The 15,614-nt window shown below is 47.8% G+C and overlaps 1 protein-coding gene across 2 annotated transcripts in view; it reads left to right on the plus strand.

Annotated features, from left to right (window-relative positions):
* LOC110530706 (serine/threonine-protein kinase STK11) overlaps nucleotides 1-15,614 on the plus strand; it is a 33,786-nt gene continuing 18,172 nt past the window's right edge. Inside the window, exons 1-7 of one of the 2 annotated variants that reach the window (XM_090182741.1) lie at nucleotides 1-164; nucleotides 1,543-2,521; nucleotides 7,430-7,513; nucleotides 9,239-9,328; nucleotides 12,702-12,834; nucleotides 13,491-13,627; nucleotides 13,976-14,103. In XM_090182741.1, the coding sequence (XP_090038867.1) occupies nucleotides 2,238-2,521; nucleotides 7,430-7,513; nucleotides 9,239-9,328; nucleotides 12,702-12,834; nucleotides 13,491-13,627; nucleotides 13,976-14,103 (856 nt within the window). In that variant the 5' untranslated portion in view covers nucleotides 1-164; nucleotides 1,543-2,237. The remainder of the gene's footprint in view (nucleotides 165-1,542; nucleotides 2,522-7,429; nucleotides 7,514-9,238; nucleotides 9,329-12,701; nucleotides 12,835-13,490; nucleotides 13,628-13,975; nucleotides 14,104-15,614) is intronic. The other variant, XR_016482656.1, reaches the window with a different exon arrangement.

Genomic DNA, 15,614 nt, shown 5'->3' on the forward strand with positions numbered 1-15,614 from the left:
GTACCTATTGATAGTCAATGGCCTGGAGAGAGGAGAGAGGGGGAGGTAAACAAGATGGCGGCAACCTGATAGCAGCTGCATCAATAATAGCAAACCTCATATTTATGCAGACAGAGACAAATAAAACACTACATAACATCTGTCGATAGAGTCTGGATGTTAAGGTGAGACCCTTTACCACAAAATGCTGACATTTGGCTAGCATATCTACAATCCACAATAATTTGTATTTAGCCGTTAGCTCCTGCCGGGTAGCTAGGTAGAAAGGATATAACGTCGTTACTGTACTTCTTACTTGCTAGTAACTTTATCCGATTTTGAACATAGCCTAACTACATAGCTAGCTAACGAAACACTCATTGCATACAGTTAGACGAGTTATCTGGTTAGCTAGAATGAAATTGTAAATTCGTGCGAGTTTCGGGAAGATTGGAGTTAAGGTTTGACACCTAGATGAAATTAGTTTTATATAGGATATTCGGGGTTTTCTCTCGTCGATAGCAATTAAACCCAAACATGCCATGACTATGAAGATGGTATATTCTGAATCGGATGGATGAGAACAATTCACATCTTTAAAAAAATAATAGTATGACTTTGGATTTCAATCTTCAATAGCTCTTCCACAAAGTGTGCCATGACTGATAATGATATATTCTGAATCATGGGAGGATGGTCAAAAATCCACAGCTTTTTGGGCTCCTGAGTGGCGCAGTGGTCTAAGGCATTGCATCTCAGTGCAAGAGGTGTCACTACAGTCCCTGGTTTGAATCCAGGCTGTATCACATCCGGCTGTGATTGGGAGTCCCATAGGGCGGCGCACAATTGGCCCAGCGTCGCCCGGGATAGGCTGTCATTGTAAATAAGATTTTGTTCTTAACCGACTTTCCTATTTAACTTTTTTATTTATTTATTTGGGGGAGGATTGAAAGCCTGAAGATAAAATAAAACTGTCCATTGTCCCCCGACTAATAGGGGGAGACCTATTGAAATCTGAAATAGTCTAACAAGAAAATAGAGGTGTGGCTTGTTCTCAGTCCATCCCTGATTCAGAATATATCATTCATGCTCGGTTCAATAACTATTTACGAGAGACCCGAATATCCAATATAAAACACATTTTACCTCCCCTAACGTTGAGGTGTCAAGCGTGTTAGCCGGTTAACGAGTTGGGGAAGGTAGCAAGCTAGCTACTGAAATAATCGGCAAATGGCAAAATACCTGAGGCTAGCTAGCTAACTCCGCTTGGTTGCAAGCTTCTTTTTTTTAATGTGCGACAGGCATTCACTGACTGAGTCGTGCAACAGAATCGGCTGTGACATTCTCGATTAATTCTTGTTTACTGGCGTCGTGAAATATTGATCTTATGGTTTTAGTATTTTGACACCAGACCAGAAAAGTGTCCTAAAATGCATAACCAACCTTGTGGACCTGTAGCTGTCACTCATTTCCTACTAAATTAACATTTAAAATGTTAGTAGGCAAATATTCCTTGATTGCTGAAAAATTTGACTGTTGATTAGCTACATTTTTGACCCACAGGTTCTCTGGAGCAGTATCCTGAGTTGCCAACTGGGAAAGACTAGTGAACTCCATAGAAGAGCTGACAATACATCTAGGACCCAGAGCATAACCATACTACAGACTGAAATAACTAATTTAGGTGTGTTTGAGTATTTAATGCGTCTGCACTTAGATCAAGGCAAACCAATGGTGACCATGGATCGTTACAAGGTTCTATGGCCGTCATGCTTTGCTTGGCTTTGAAACAGGACTGGTTACCTCTCCGTCTGCATGTCGCCATCTCATATCAGATCACAGATGGAGGTGACATGGAGCTAAGCAGCGGAATGTAAACTCAGCCAGACGTCCCACTCTGCTCAGTAGCACCTGTCCCACAGCCTGAACTCTTCACAAATCTTTTCACCCTGGACCTTGGCATCGCTGGGTCTTAGTTAACTACCCCACACCACTCTGGAAACGTTTACAGCTAGCCTACATCTTGTTCCCACGAACTTAAACTAACCTCTGTGTTTACAGACCTACTCTATTACAAGGTAAACTGTTTCTCTCAATGCCCATGCCTGGCTACACCTCCAATGTCACTTAGTGTTTTCTAATTGAACTGTGTCCCTGAGCCACCAGGATACACAGCCCAAGCCAAAGGTTTGAGGCCACAGTCCACTATATTGGACTGTCTGGACGCTACACGCTACAGTAACTAAGTTGATTTAACCATGAGTGTCGGGGAGCTGCGGCACCTGGACTATCTGACTGAGAATGAGCTGATGGGCATGGACACGTTCATTCACCGCATCGACTCCACAGAGGTGATCTACCAGCCACGCAGGAAGAGGGCCAAGCTGATCGGGAAGTACCTGATGGGAGACCTGTTGGGGGAGGGCTCCTACGGTAAGGTGAAGGAGATGCTGGACTCTGACACGCTGTGTCGCAGGGCCGTCAAGATCCTCAAGAAGAAGAAGCTCAGAAGGATCCCCAATGGAGAGGCCAATGTGAAGAAGTAAGTAGTGATGTTTTGGGAGGGACGGACGGTGGAAGGGAAAGCGGGACGGTGGGAGGGATGGAATGGGGGGGTGTGATGTGGTGGGTTGCTCTCGTGTCAGTGTGTGATTTTTCACTCGGTCTTCATTTCTCTTTCTTGCTCCCTCTCTCTTCCCTCTGATTTGCACTCTTGGTCATGCATCGTCAAGCACAATTGATTAACGACTAATGTCACTGCTATTGGATGATTGTCCTGGTGTAACGCTTTAGATTGTCTCTGATTTCGCTTAAGCGGCGTGCATAACCTAGTGCTGTATTCACGCCTACAGTGCAGGTTTTTCCTACAGTGTCTCCCTATGGTTTTTCCTACATATGACTGACTATCGTCCCCCCTGTTAAAAGTTAACAACACTTTGGATCTTTGTTTGCATTTCCCTCTTCCAATACATCCTCTTCCAATACATCCCCCCTCCTCTTCCAATACACCAAGGAACTTGTAACTCTCGACCCGCTCCACTACAGCACCTATTCTTTTACAATGAAGTGCTATCTTTTATTTGTAATATGTTTAGAAGGAATAGATTACACCCTTGCAGAACACACTCAATTTCTTTGGGAGGTTTTATTTGTGGTGACTTGATATGTGCATATTTGTGTCCCTAATCTGGCCTAGGTTGTTTAATTTGTTGCAGTGCTCAATTCGTTTTTCTCTAACCCCTAACAGTAGTTCTAGGACATATTAAAAGACAAAGTACTCTCCTCTTCCAATTCAGCCCTCTCCTCTTCCAATTCAGCCCTCTCCTCTTCCAATTCAGCCCTCTCCTCTTCCAATTCAGCCCTCTCCTCTTCCAATTCAGCCCTCTCCTCTTCCAATTCAGCCCTCTCCTCTTCCAATTCAGCCCTCTCCTCTTCCAATTCAGCCCTCTCCTCTTCCAATTCAGCCCTCTCCTCTTCCAATACAGCCCTCTCCTCTTCCAATACAGCCCTCTCCTCTTCCAATACAGCCCTCTCCTCTTCCAATACAGCCCTCTCCTCTTCCAATTCAGCCCTCTCCTCTTCCAATTCAGCCCTCTCCTCTTCCAATTCAGCCCTCTCCTCTTCCAATTCAGCCCTCTCCTCTTCCAATTCAGCCCTCTCCTCTTCCAATACAGCCCTCTCCTCTTCCAATACAGCCCTCTCCTCTTCCAATACAGCCCTCTCCTCTTCCAATACAGCCCTCTCCTCTTCCAATACAGCCCTCTCCTCTTCCAATTCAGCCCTCTCCTCTTCCAATTCAGCCCTCTCCTCTTCCAATACAGCCCTCTCCTCTTCCAATACAGCCCTCTCCTCTTCCAATTCAGCCCTCTCCTCTTCCAATTCAGCCCTCTCCTCTTCCAATTCAGCCCTCTCCTCTTCCAATTCAGCCCTCTCCTCTTCCAATTCAGCCCTCTCCTCTTCCAATTCAGCCCTCTCCTCTTCCAATTCAGCCCTCTCCTCTTCCAATACAGCCCTCTCCTCTTCCAATACAGCCCTCTCCTCTTCCAATACAGCCCTCTCCTCTTCCAATACAGCCCTCTCCTCTTCCAATACAGCCCTCTCCTCCATACATGGCAGAGCCATAGTCGACTATTTAAATGCCTGCATCAGTGCAACCCTTCTTCCCATGATGAAAACGCAGTAATGTTCTCCATTACTGTTCACTCGTCTCATGTTTGTTTTGTTGATCCGAACTCACACGTTGCTCATTCATATTGGGCTTTCATTCTTACAGTGTAGGACAGATCCATGTGTTTAAATATATGGTTTTGGTATGGGCTTAACCCTCAGCCCTCCACTGGTTCTATTCCCAGCATCATTGTGACCCAGAGACACATACTTAAACATCCCCTCTAATGGAGACTGAAGTTGTACGCCCATTGTTTATTTCCTTGATTCTCTTTCTCCTTTCTCAATTCAAATGGCTTTATTGGCATGGGAAACATTGTCAAAGCAAGTGAAATAGATAATAAACAAAAGTGAAATAAACAAACACTACTCTCACAAAAGTTCCACAGGAATAGACATTTCATGTTCTCTCTCTCTCTCGTCAGTCTCTTTCTATAAATAGTTGTCCTCCATCCTCCCTTTCACATGGACAGCCAAGGTTTTAATCACACAATGGAGTTGATTTAATGTTCTTCTGTGATGTGCAAGCTAACTGTCAAATGATTTGCCACCGAGGGGACGTGTTAAGAGATGGATGAACAACTTAGTTTAGGTTGCTTTACTGTAAATCGCAGGGTCTCAGTACATATGTGAGGCTTTTGTAGAAAACCTTAGCTTAACGGTGCACGTTTTATTGGTTTGGGTTGCTTGTTCTGGTTTGGTTTGATTCAATTACGCTTTTGAATGTGATTACACTGACTTGATTATGTTAAAATGTTGTCTAGGCTACCCACTGCCAGTGTTATGGAGAATGCAATGCTCTGTCTTGCATCATACTCACACCCTCTTTATCTAAACAAAGCTTGGCCTAATACTAAGCCGCCTCCTGTGCGTCAGGGTGTGCGTTGTTGTGTAGCCGACATGCTCGAGTTTCTCACACTGTTTTGGTGGAAACAGACTAGTACGCATGTAATATGTTTGTGCATGTCTGTGTAGGTGGGCCCTATCCTATGGGTTTGAGCCTGTGTGAGAGCCTTCCCTAGCCTTATAAGACTCTGGATGCCACAACAGTACTACCCTTAGCCCCTCTCCTCTCTCTCTCTACACTCACAGCAGCCATCACTTAGCATTCCTGTTTGCCAAACACTTCCTTCTTACACTGCCCGGGGTTGCCACAGGGATAGGTACACTCACACTATGACCACTCCTGTTGCTTGGGCAACGCCTCCGGAAAGCTGAGCCCTGGTTTGGAATGCCACACACACACATATATATATACACACATACACATCCCTCTGGACTAGAACTCCTGAGTGGGGGAGGTGTGTTCATTGAGTGATTTCATTGGACGACGAGCATGTAAAATTCAACCAGTTTGTTGTCATAATGAATTAACCGAGAAGGTAATGCAGCTGTAGAATGTAGCCGAAGCCATGGCGAAGCTATTTTTGTAGTCAGTCGATAAATAGTAAACAAGTTTTGTAAAAGTGCAAGTTTCCGTCCTCCTGGACCATCCCTCAGAGGGATGTTGGATCCACTGCAGATAGACTCTCTCTATGCAGCAGACACGGTGCTTTTAGACAGCAGAAAGCTGACACTCTGATTTCTGTATTTTCTTAGAGAACAGCAGTGCCGCTCACTCTTGTTGAATGCAGAATGTTTTTACCCTTGAATGGGATAGATGATGCCGCAAAGGTTTATCAATTGCCTTTTTAGTACTAGGAAGTGAAGTGACCACAATTCTCATACGCATAGGCTTATATTTACAGCACCGATGGTAAAGCAAAACAATAACTCATTTTGATTGGTCGTGCTGCTCTTTACTAGTATGACTAAAGTTGGTTTTGTTTTCCCTGACTTCTCCATGTTCTCCACGACGTGTGCAGTACATTTTATTTAGTGTTAGTCCATTTTGATGTGTGTGGCAGTGTGCATGTGGGATGTCTCTCTGACTCTCTCGGTAGTGATGCAGTAGTAGTGTGTAAAGCAGAGGACTGGGCCTGCCTGTGACTGCAGGCTAAGATGACATAAACGGGCACCGTACAGAGTGATCTACAGTACAGTGTATAGAGACTGACAGTTCAGACTAGAGAAAGAGGGTGTGTGTGTTTGTCCTACAGTGGGGTGCGGGAACCCCCCCCCTCATTATTATTTTAATGGAACTCAGTCCGGCTTTAAACTTACTCTTGAAAGTTGTAATAGTAGAATGCACAAAATGCAATATATAAATTGTGTATCACCAGTTCCTCTTGTCATGTCCATCGTTACAGACCTCAGAGAGAGATTTCTAATCCGAAAGGTGCACATCAACTAGCCCATGTTAGCTGACATTTTAATTATTATTATTTTTTTAGCCCATAGATATAGTTGTAATTTTATTCACTGAAATATCCCATGAATACACATTAGACATGGCAATATTTATAGAATTGCAAGAAATTAGCTTTAAAACTGCAACATTTTCTTTGTGTAGTATTGCAGGAAATAAGCTTTAAACCTGCTAAATTCTCTCCACCAACGACAAGGGTGTGAACAGTGAGTCATGAACGGGTGCTTGTGCCCATAGAAATAGATGTGGTGCGTACAGGGGGTGTTCCCTAATGCTGGAAGGGGGCCCCGAGTGGGAAAGTTAGTGAATCCTTGCCCTACATGGTGCTTCAATACACCGTGGGCATCCCCATGCTGTGCAGTGACACGCTGGCTTAATTCACTTATTACAAGATGTAAGATTACCCTAAGAGGAGAAAATGTACTCATGAAAATTCCCTTTCAAATGTAGCTGACATATCCTTCCTTCCCATTTGAATGGCATGGTGAATTTAAACACCTAGAGGATTTGTTTTAAAAACCAGGCCGCTATGGGGATGTTCTCTGTGATCTTGACTAAAACATATACACACTGCCGTGTGTGTGTGTGTGTGTGTGTGTGTGTGTGTGTGTGTGTGTGTGTGTGTGCGCGCGTGCGCCCCCTTCATGCACTGGCTGTATTCATTAGTGGCAGGCAGTAGCAGCTCTCAGATGAATGTGGAGTCTCCTGGGGGTTTGTCGTGGTGGTGCTGGGGGGTGACTCTAAGCTCCCTTTCCAAGGTCAGTTCACAGATATGTGTCTATACTGAGCTTGTTGCTATAGCCACACTAATGCGTCATTCCCCTTTCCTTTCTCATTTATTTTTCAGATTTGTGATATTTAGGCAAAGACTAAAGTCACACTCTGTTTATCTTACAATGTGATTTTAATTAGTTTTATTTCACCAATGTTTTAGTTGTGATGGATGGTTGAATTTGTAACTTGTTTGTGTTTCAGGGAGATCCAGCTGCTCCGGAGACTTCAGAACAAAAATGTGATCCATTTGGTGGACGTGTTGTACAATGAAGAGAAGCAGAAAATATATTCTTTCTTTGTGTGTGTGTGTGTGTGTGTGTACATTTTAAGCACCATTAGTGTGTGTGTGTGGAATGTTTGTAAATTGATGAGGGTGGAAAGATTTCCTTATGAATTGTCTACTCCCCTACTTCCACTCTGTTGAAGTGAACTCTGACACTGCAGGCTCTCCTAGCTGTGTGTGTGCCCCTCTATCCTGCAGCAGTGGAGAGAATCTTGATGCAGACATAACTAAGCAGCTAATACTGTCATGCCCAGGCATTGCCTGTCTGCAAACGCTCTTTCTCCTCCTCTCTCTGTCTGCACACACTCTTTCTCCTCCTCCTCTCTCTGTCTGCACACACTCTTGCTCCTCCTCCTCTCTCTGTCTGCACACACTCTTGCTCCTCCTCCTCTCTCTGTCTGCACACACTCTTGCTCCTCCTCCTCCTCCTCTCTCTGTCTGCACACACTCTTGCTCCTCCTCTCTCTGTCTGCACACACTCTTGCTCCTCCTCCTCCTCTCTCTGTCTGCACACACTCTTGCTCCTTCTCCCTATCTTACATGGGTCATAACCAGTAACCAGTTGAGCCCTTCCACCCATGTTTGGTTTTCTTGGGAGTAATAGCCGGCATATTTTACACAGAGCTCAGTGTACCGACACAAACGCTGGCATGTTGTATAGGATACATGTTAGTCTTTTAACAGATGCTCTCATCCAGAGTGATTTACTTAGTGCATTCATCGTAAGGTGGCTAGGCGAGACAACCACATCAGTCACTCTATTCTGAATCATCCCACTTCTCTTACCCTACCATATCTACCTAGAGGTTTTCTTGCTAAGATGATGTCACATTGATTATGAGCCAAACGATTATACAGCTGCGGCCAAATATATTGGCACCCTTGCACTTTTCTTAAAGGGATACTTCGGGATTTTGGCAATTAATTATATACTTCCCCAGAGGCTCTTTAGTGTAATTACTGAAAGGCTATCGACTTCCAGTCATTTCTCTAATGCTAGTTAAAATTTGAGCTAATGCTAGATAGCGACTTCTTTCAAACTGCAAGTGACATAAAAATGGGATCCAAGAGTTCCTCTGGGGAAGTAAATAAGCTTCAATGCCACAATCCAGAAGTATTCCTTATGAGAATATGGTCACCACACCTTGTTAACGGATTTTCAACATGGCAGAACCACCTTTTTCTAAACTTTGATTGGCACCCCAGAGATAGTACTTGGTTGCACAGCCTTTTGCCAACATATAGCTGCCAACAAATGCTTCTTGTAGCTGTCAATGAGCTTGCTGTGTAGCTTTTCTACTCTTCAGCAGCAGATTGCTCTGCTCTAGTTCTTCAACGTTTGAGGCTGCCCTCCGACTGCTGTTTCCAGATCAGATCTCGACAGGTTGTGGACAGGATTGAGATCTGGACTGTCACTGGCCACTCCAGAAAAGTGCCAATGTTTTTGTCCGTAACTGTATCTTGTTTTTGCCTTTTTATACATTTTTCTTGTTCAAATAACTCACATTCCTACTTGTTTAAAGCCTTGGAGAAACCCACCTAAACTAAATAAAACCAGACATATTTAGTTGATTTCCCACTCTGAGCCAGTAACTTTAAATGCATTATGTACAAGAAAAATGTATTTCCTTTTCTGTTGTGTTTTAATATGGCAGTTTGTTTGTTTAGTGTGTAAATGCTTTTCATTAGTGTGTTGTTTTGAGTATTCCCTTGACTCCCTGTCTCACGTATATGGTGATGGAGTATTGCGTATGTGGGATGCAAGAAATGCTGGACAGCGTCCCAGAGAAAAGATTTCCAGTATTTCAAGCTCACGGGTAAGTTTCTCGCCAGCTCGCTCTATCCTCTTGCCCCTCTCTCGCTCTATCCTCTCGCCCCTCTCTCGCTCTATCCTCTCGCCCCTCTCTCGCTCTATCCTCTCGCCCCTCTCTCGCTCTATCCTCTCGCCCCTCTCTCGCTCTATCCTCTCGCCCCTCTCTCGCTCTATCCTCTCGCCCCTCTCTCGCTCTATCCTCTCGCCCCTCTCTCGCTCTATCCTCTCGCCCCTCGCTCGCTCTATCCTCTCGCCCCTCGCTCGCTCTATCCTCTCGCCCCTCGCTCGCTCTCGCTCTATCCTCGCCCCTCGCTCGCTCTCGCTCTATCCTCGCCCCTCGCTCGCTCTCGCTCTATCCTCGCCCCTCGCTCGCTCTCGCTCTATCCTTGCCCCTCGCTCGCTCTCGCTCTATCCTCGCCCCTCGCTCGCTCTCGCTCTATCCTCTCGCCCCTCGCTCGCTCTATCCTCTCGCCCCTCGCTCGCTCTATCCTCTCGCCCCTCGCTCGCTCTATCCTCTCGCCCCTCGCTCGCTCTATCCTCTCGCCCCTCGCTCGCTCTATCCTCTCGCCCCTCGCTCGCTCTATCCTCTCGCCCCTCGCTCGCTCTATCCTCTCGCCCCTCGCTCGCTCTATCCTCTCGCCCCTCGCTCGCTCTATCCTCTCGCCCCTCGCTCGCTCTATCCTCTCGCCCCTCGCTCGCTCTATCCTCTCGCCCCTCGCTCGCTCTATCCTCTCGCCCCTCGCTCGCTCTATCCTCTCGCCCCTCGCTCGCTCTATCCTCTCGCCCCTCGCTCGCTCTATCCTCTCGCCCCTCGCTCGCTCGCTCTATCCTCTCGCCCCTCGCTCGCTCTCGCTCTATCCTCTCGCCCCTCGCTCGCTCTCGCTCTATCCTCTCGCCCCTCGCTCGCTCTCGCTCTATCCCCTCGCTCGCTCTTCGCTCGCTCTCGCTCTATCCTCTCGCCCCTCGCTCGCTCTCGCTCTATCCTCCCATTCACTCACTCTATCGTCCCATCCGCTCGCTCTCGACTCTGACTCTATCCTCGCCATCGCTCTATCCGCCCGCCCCTCGCTCTATCCGCCCGCCCCTCGCTCTATCCGCCCGCCCCTCGCTCTATCCGCCCGCCCCTCGCTCTATCCGCCCGCCCCTCGCTCTATCCGCCCGCCCCTCGCTCTATCCGCCCGCCCCTCGCTCTATCCTCTCGCCCCTCGCTCTATCCTCTCGCCCCTCGCTCTATCCTCTCGCCCCTCGCTCTATCCTCTCGCCCCTCGCTCTATCCTCTATCAGCTCGCCCCTGGCTCTATCCTCTATCTCCTCGCACCCCTCGCTCGCACTCGCACCCCTCGCTCGCACTCGCACCCCTCGCTCGCACTCGCTCTATCCTCCCATTCACTCACTCTATCGTCCCATCCGCTCGCTCTCGACTGACTCTATCCTCGCCATCGCTCTATCCGCCCGCCCCTCGCTCTATCCGCTCGCCCCTCGCTCTATCCTCTCGGCACTCGCTCTATCCTCTCGCCCCTCGCTCTATCCTCTCGCCCCTCGCTCTATCCTCTCGCCCCTCGCTCTATCCTCTCGCCCCTCGCTCTATCCTCTCGCCCCTCGCTCTATCCTCTCGCCCCTCGCTCTATCCTCTCGCCCCTCGCTCTATCCTCTCGCCCCTCGCTCTATCCTCTCGCCCCTCGCTCTATCCTCTCGCCCCTCGCTCTATCCTCTCGCCCCTCGCTCTATCCGCTCGCCCCTCGCTCTATCCGCTCGCCCCTCGCTCTATCCGCTTGCCTCTCGGAGCTCGCTCTATCCTCTGGCTCTATCCTCTCGGAGCTCGCTCTATCCTCTGGCTCTATCCTCTCGGAGCTCGCTCTATCCTCTCGGAGCTCGCTCTATCCTCTGGCTCTATCCTCTCGGAGCTCGCTCTATCCTCTGGCTCTATCCTCTCGGAGCTCGCTCTATCCTCTGGCTCTATCCTCTCGGAGCTCGCTCTATCCTCTGGCTCTATCCTCTCGGAGCTCGCTCTATCCTCTGGCTCTATCCTCTCGGAGCTCGCTCTATCCTCTGGCTCTATCCTCTCGGAGCTCGCTCTATCCTCTGGCTCTATCCTCTCGGAGCTCGCTCTATCCGCTGGCTCTATCCTCTCGGAGCTCGCTCTATCCTCTGGCTCTATCCTCTCGGAGCTCGCTCTATCCTCTGGCTATATCCTCTCGGAGCTCGCTCTATCCTCTGGCTCTATCCTCTCGGAGCTCGCTCTATCCTCTCGCTCTATCCTCTCGGAGCTCGCTCTATCCTCTCGGAGCTCGCTCTATCCTCTCTCCCGGAGCTCGCTCTATCCTCTCGGAGCTCGCTCTATCCTCTCGCCCCTCACTCTATCCTCTCGGAGCTCGCTCTATCCTCTGGCTCTATCCTCTTGGAGATCGCTCTATCCTCTGGCTCTATCCTCTTGGAGCTCGCTCTATCCTCTCCCCCGTCGCTTGCTCTATCCTCTCGGAGCTCGCTCCATCAACTCTCTCCCGTCGCTCGCTCTATCCTCTCGGAGCACGCTCTATCCTCTGGCTCTATCCTCTCGGAGCTCGCTCTATCCTCTCGCTCTATCCTCTCGGAGCTCGCTCTATCCTCTCGGAGCTCGCTCTATCCTCTCTCCCGGAGCTCGCTCTATCCTCTCGGAGCTCGCTCTATCCTCTCGCCCCTCACTCTATCCTCTCGGAGCTCGCTCTATCCTCTGGCTCTATCCTCTTGGAGATCGCTCTATCCTCTGGCTCTATCCTCTTGGAGCTCGCTCTATCCTCTCGGAGCTCGCTCCATCCTCTCCCCCGTCGCTCGCTCTATCCTCTCGGAGCTCGCTCCATCAACTCTCTCCCGTCGCTCGCTCTATCCTCTCGGAGCACGCTCTATCCTCTCGCCCCTCACTCTATCCTCTCGGAGCTCGCTCGCTCTCGCTTTATCCTCTCGCTCTCGCTTTATCCTCTCGCCTCTCGCCCTGTCCCCCCCTCTCTCTCGCCCTATCGCTTCTCTCTCTTCCCACTGCTATTATTAGTGTGTGCTTCTGTGCAGAGTCTACTCCCAGACTAAGTTTAGGGCCAGTATCTTACAGGACTGCAAAGCTCTCCTTTGCAGGAATACCTGGTCAATGGGCAAATCCCCAGCTGTTAGATGACTGGTGCAGATAGGGAGTTTACACTGATTTATAGCCACACATTTGAATAAAACACATTAAATTGCTTGGATTGATACGTCATGTATGGCTGAATTCACACTCTTCTCACTGATGTTGAGGGATTTATGCAAAATAGAAACGTATGCACAGATCTCAAGTTAGACTACATTAGCTCTATGGTGAATCCTGTCTGTCGTGTCTCTGTCTTTCTCTGTCTGTGTGTCTCTCTCAGGTACTTTTTACAGCTGTTAGATGGTCTTGAATATTTGCACAGCCAGGGAATCGTTCACAAAGACATTAAACCAGGGAATCTGCTGCTGACCACCGACGGCACGCTCAAGATCTCAGACCTGGGCGTGGCAGAGGTGAGAGGTCAAATATAATTTACCTGTATTACCAACTATTAGGGACATACAGATAACTGCCAAAATAAAGGCTCTGTTCAGGTGTGGGGTCTGTTTTCCTGGCATGGTTAAGGTCCACTCAACCCCTTAGAGGGCAAGGTAAACGCCAATAAATACACAGACATTCTGAGTGATCACCTTCAGCCCTATGGTGAATAGTTTCTATCCTGATGAGTGGTTTCTTCCAGGATGACAATGCCCCTACAGGGCACAAGTGGCCACTGAATGGTTTGATGAGCATGTAAACCATATGCCATGGCCGTCTCAGTCACCAGATATAAACACATCTAGGATATTCTGGAGCGGCGCCTGAGACGGCGTTTTCCATCAACAAATGATGGAATTTCTGGTGGAATAATGGCGTTGCATCCCTCCAATAGAGTTCCAGACACTTGTAGAATCTATGCCAAGGCATATTGAAGCTGTTCTGGATCTTGGTGGCCCAACGCCTTATTGACACTTTTTAGGCGTTTCCTTTTATTTTGGCAGTTACCTGTTCTTAACTAATGTGTGCAGACAGCATTCTTCACTCTCTCTGAGGGTTCATGCTGATTGTGAGCTTATTCTTTCTCCCTACCTCGCTCTTATATATATATTCTTCCCCCTCTCTCCGCCAGGCTCTGCACCCGTTTGCGAAGGATGACACGTGTCGTACAAGTCAGGGCTCGCCAGCGTTTCAGCCCCCCGAGATCGCCAACGGCCTGGACACGTTTTCAGGGTTCAAAGTGGACATCTGGTCCGCAGGCGTCACACTGTGCGTAATGGCTATTGCACTGTCCACACCCCCCTCTGACCATGACCCCCAGCCCCCCCTCTGACATGACCCCCAGCCCCAAAAGACTTTGTGTTGATCTGAAAGGATGACAAATGATAACAGCCTTGTGTCGTCTAGTGCTTTTGATTATCATTATGTTGATCTTCTTTTCAACATCATCCTTTGTGTTCTTACTCATGGAAACATGAACATTCAGTCTTCAAATGGCCTTTGCTATTTTCATTATGATAATTAGTTATACATAGCTTGTGGTCCATATAAGATAACATGAAGTCTCAAACTCATGGTGTGTAATATCGTGCCTGTTTTCACTTTTCCCTGCCGTAGATACAACATTACAACGAGTCTATATCCGTTTGAAGGGGACAACATCTATAAGCTATTTGAGAACATTGGGAAGGGAGACTACAGTGTTCCTGAGGAGTGTGGCCCCTCCCTGTCAGACCTATTGCAAGGTGAGGCTGGCCATGATGACTGACTTAGCTGTTCATTCAGCTCATCACTTTACACTGCACTCTGTCAAAGTGGATCACTCCGGTCATGGAGAGCTTTCTTCCAGGTCAACTTCAACGACCCAATGCAGTTCCTCATGGTCTAAATGGAAGATCGTCTGAATGTTACTGCTGGGCTGGAGGGGAAAAAACAGCACACTGCTATTTATCCATCCTTCTGCGTTAGTCAGGGGAGTCACTGGACTAGACTGAGAAATGCCCTGTGGCGTTGCCTGAGCTTGTCCAGTAGATGGCACCATGACGTTGACTCTGTCATAATCGGAGGCCTGTAATCTATGCAGAATGCATTAGTGGAAGATTTGGGGTTTCTCAGGGCAGGCTTGGTTACAGCTAGATATGTTCACGTTTTAGTTAGCCTAACGCTTTTCTTGACCTAATTCTCCTAACCTGCCATGTGAATTGTCCTAACCTGCCATGTGAATTCTCATAACCTGCTGCAAAGAGTTACTTCTGCTAGTCTAAACTGGTGTGCCTGCCCTGAGAAGTGTGTTCAGAATAACGCGATACTCCACAACCTGCACTCTAATGAAATTCTTCTGCACACTTTCCCATTGATATAGGAACAGCAGTGGACTATTAAAATGGCCTCGGCAAAGGACGGATGTGTATTCACCTAACCTCTGCAGTCACTAAACTAGGTCCACTGCTTGCAGCCCTGCACTTAAAGTTGTGACTATGCATGGGCATACTGTACAACCACAGACAATGAGATTTGGCCTTGGGGACTTCAGTGATAAAAGGGATATATTTTATTCAGAGAAGAGAAATATAAGGACACCTTGTGGTGCAGACTAGATGCATCAAAATGAAATAAACTAGAAATGGTACGCTGGAAACCGAGAAATCATATTATACATTTTGTATTGGTGTTCAGTAAGGTTTTTGTTCATCCTTGTGACATGTAGAAGTGTGTGTGCACAGTAGTATTTGTATTACATTAAAAGCCTCGAAGTAGTGATTATCTAGGCATTCTAGAAAGTACTGAATCACTTTCTAACCACAAAGGCACAGTTGATCTGATTGGTATTGAAGGGATTAGGGCATTAGGTTAATAGCAATGGGTAGCGTAGGACAGGGCAAAGGTTTTCCTCTGCAGTAGAGCCTTGCCTGCAACGCCCATCATAGCTTTCCAATAAGACCCACACACATCTTGTGAACGAGACTAGATTCAGAATGGAATCGTTTTCGTCGTCAATCTTCTTTGTAGTCAAAGCAATGCTTGATCTACAATGAAAGCTTATCAATAGTCGTAGAAACGGGTTTCTGTTGCTTTAGGCAGCTCTGTCATTGACTGCGGCGGTCCATTTCCTCTTGATGTGTGACGTATAGATGTGTCTGGAGACGCAGCCCAGGTCTGAGAGCTAGCCTGCAATTACCGTCTCTAAAATAAGCTCCCTGCCTGGCACAAAAGGTGTCCTTCAGCACCCCCATGAATAGCATCAGCACGCATGGCG

Source organism: Oncorhynchus mykiss, chromosome 8, assembly GCF_057628025.1.
Source record: "Oncorhynchus mykiss isolate SJ-2025 chromosome 8, ASM5762802v1, whole genome shotgun sequence".
NCBI classification, from domain to species: Eukaryota; Metazoa; Chordata; class Actinopteri; order Salmoniformes; family Salmonidae; genus Oncorhynchus; species Oncorhynchus mykiss.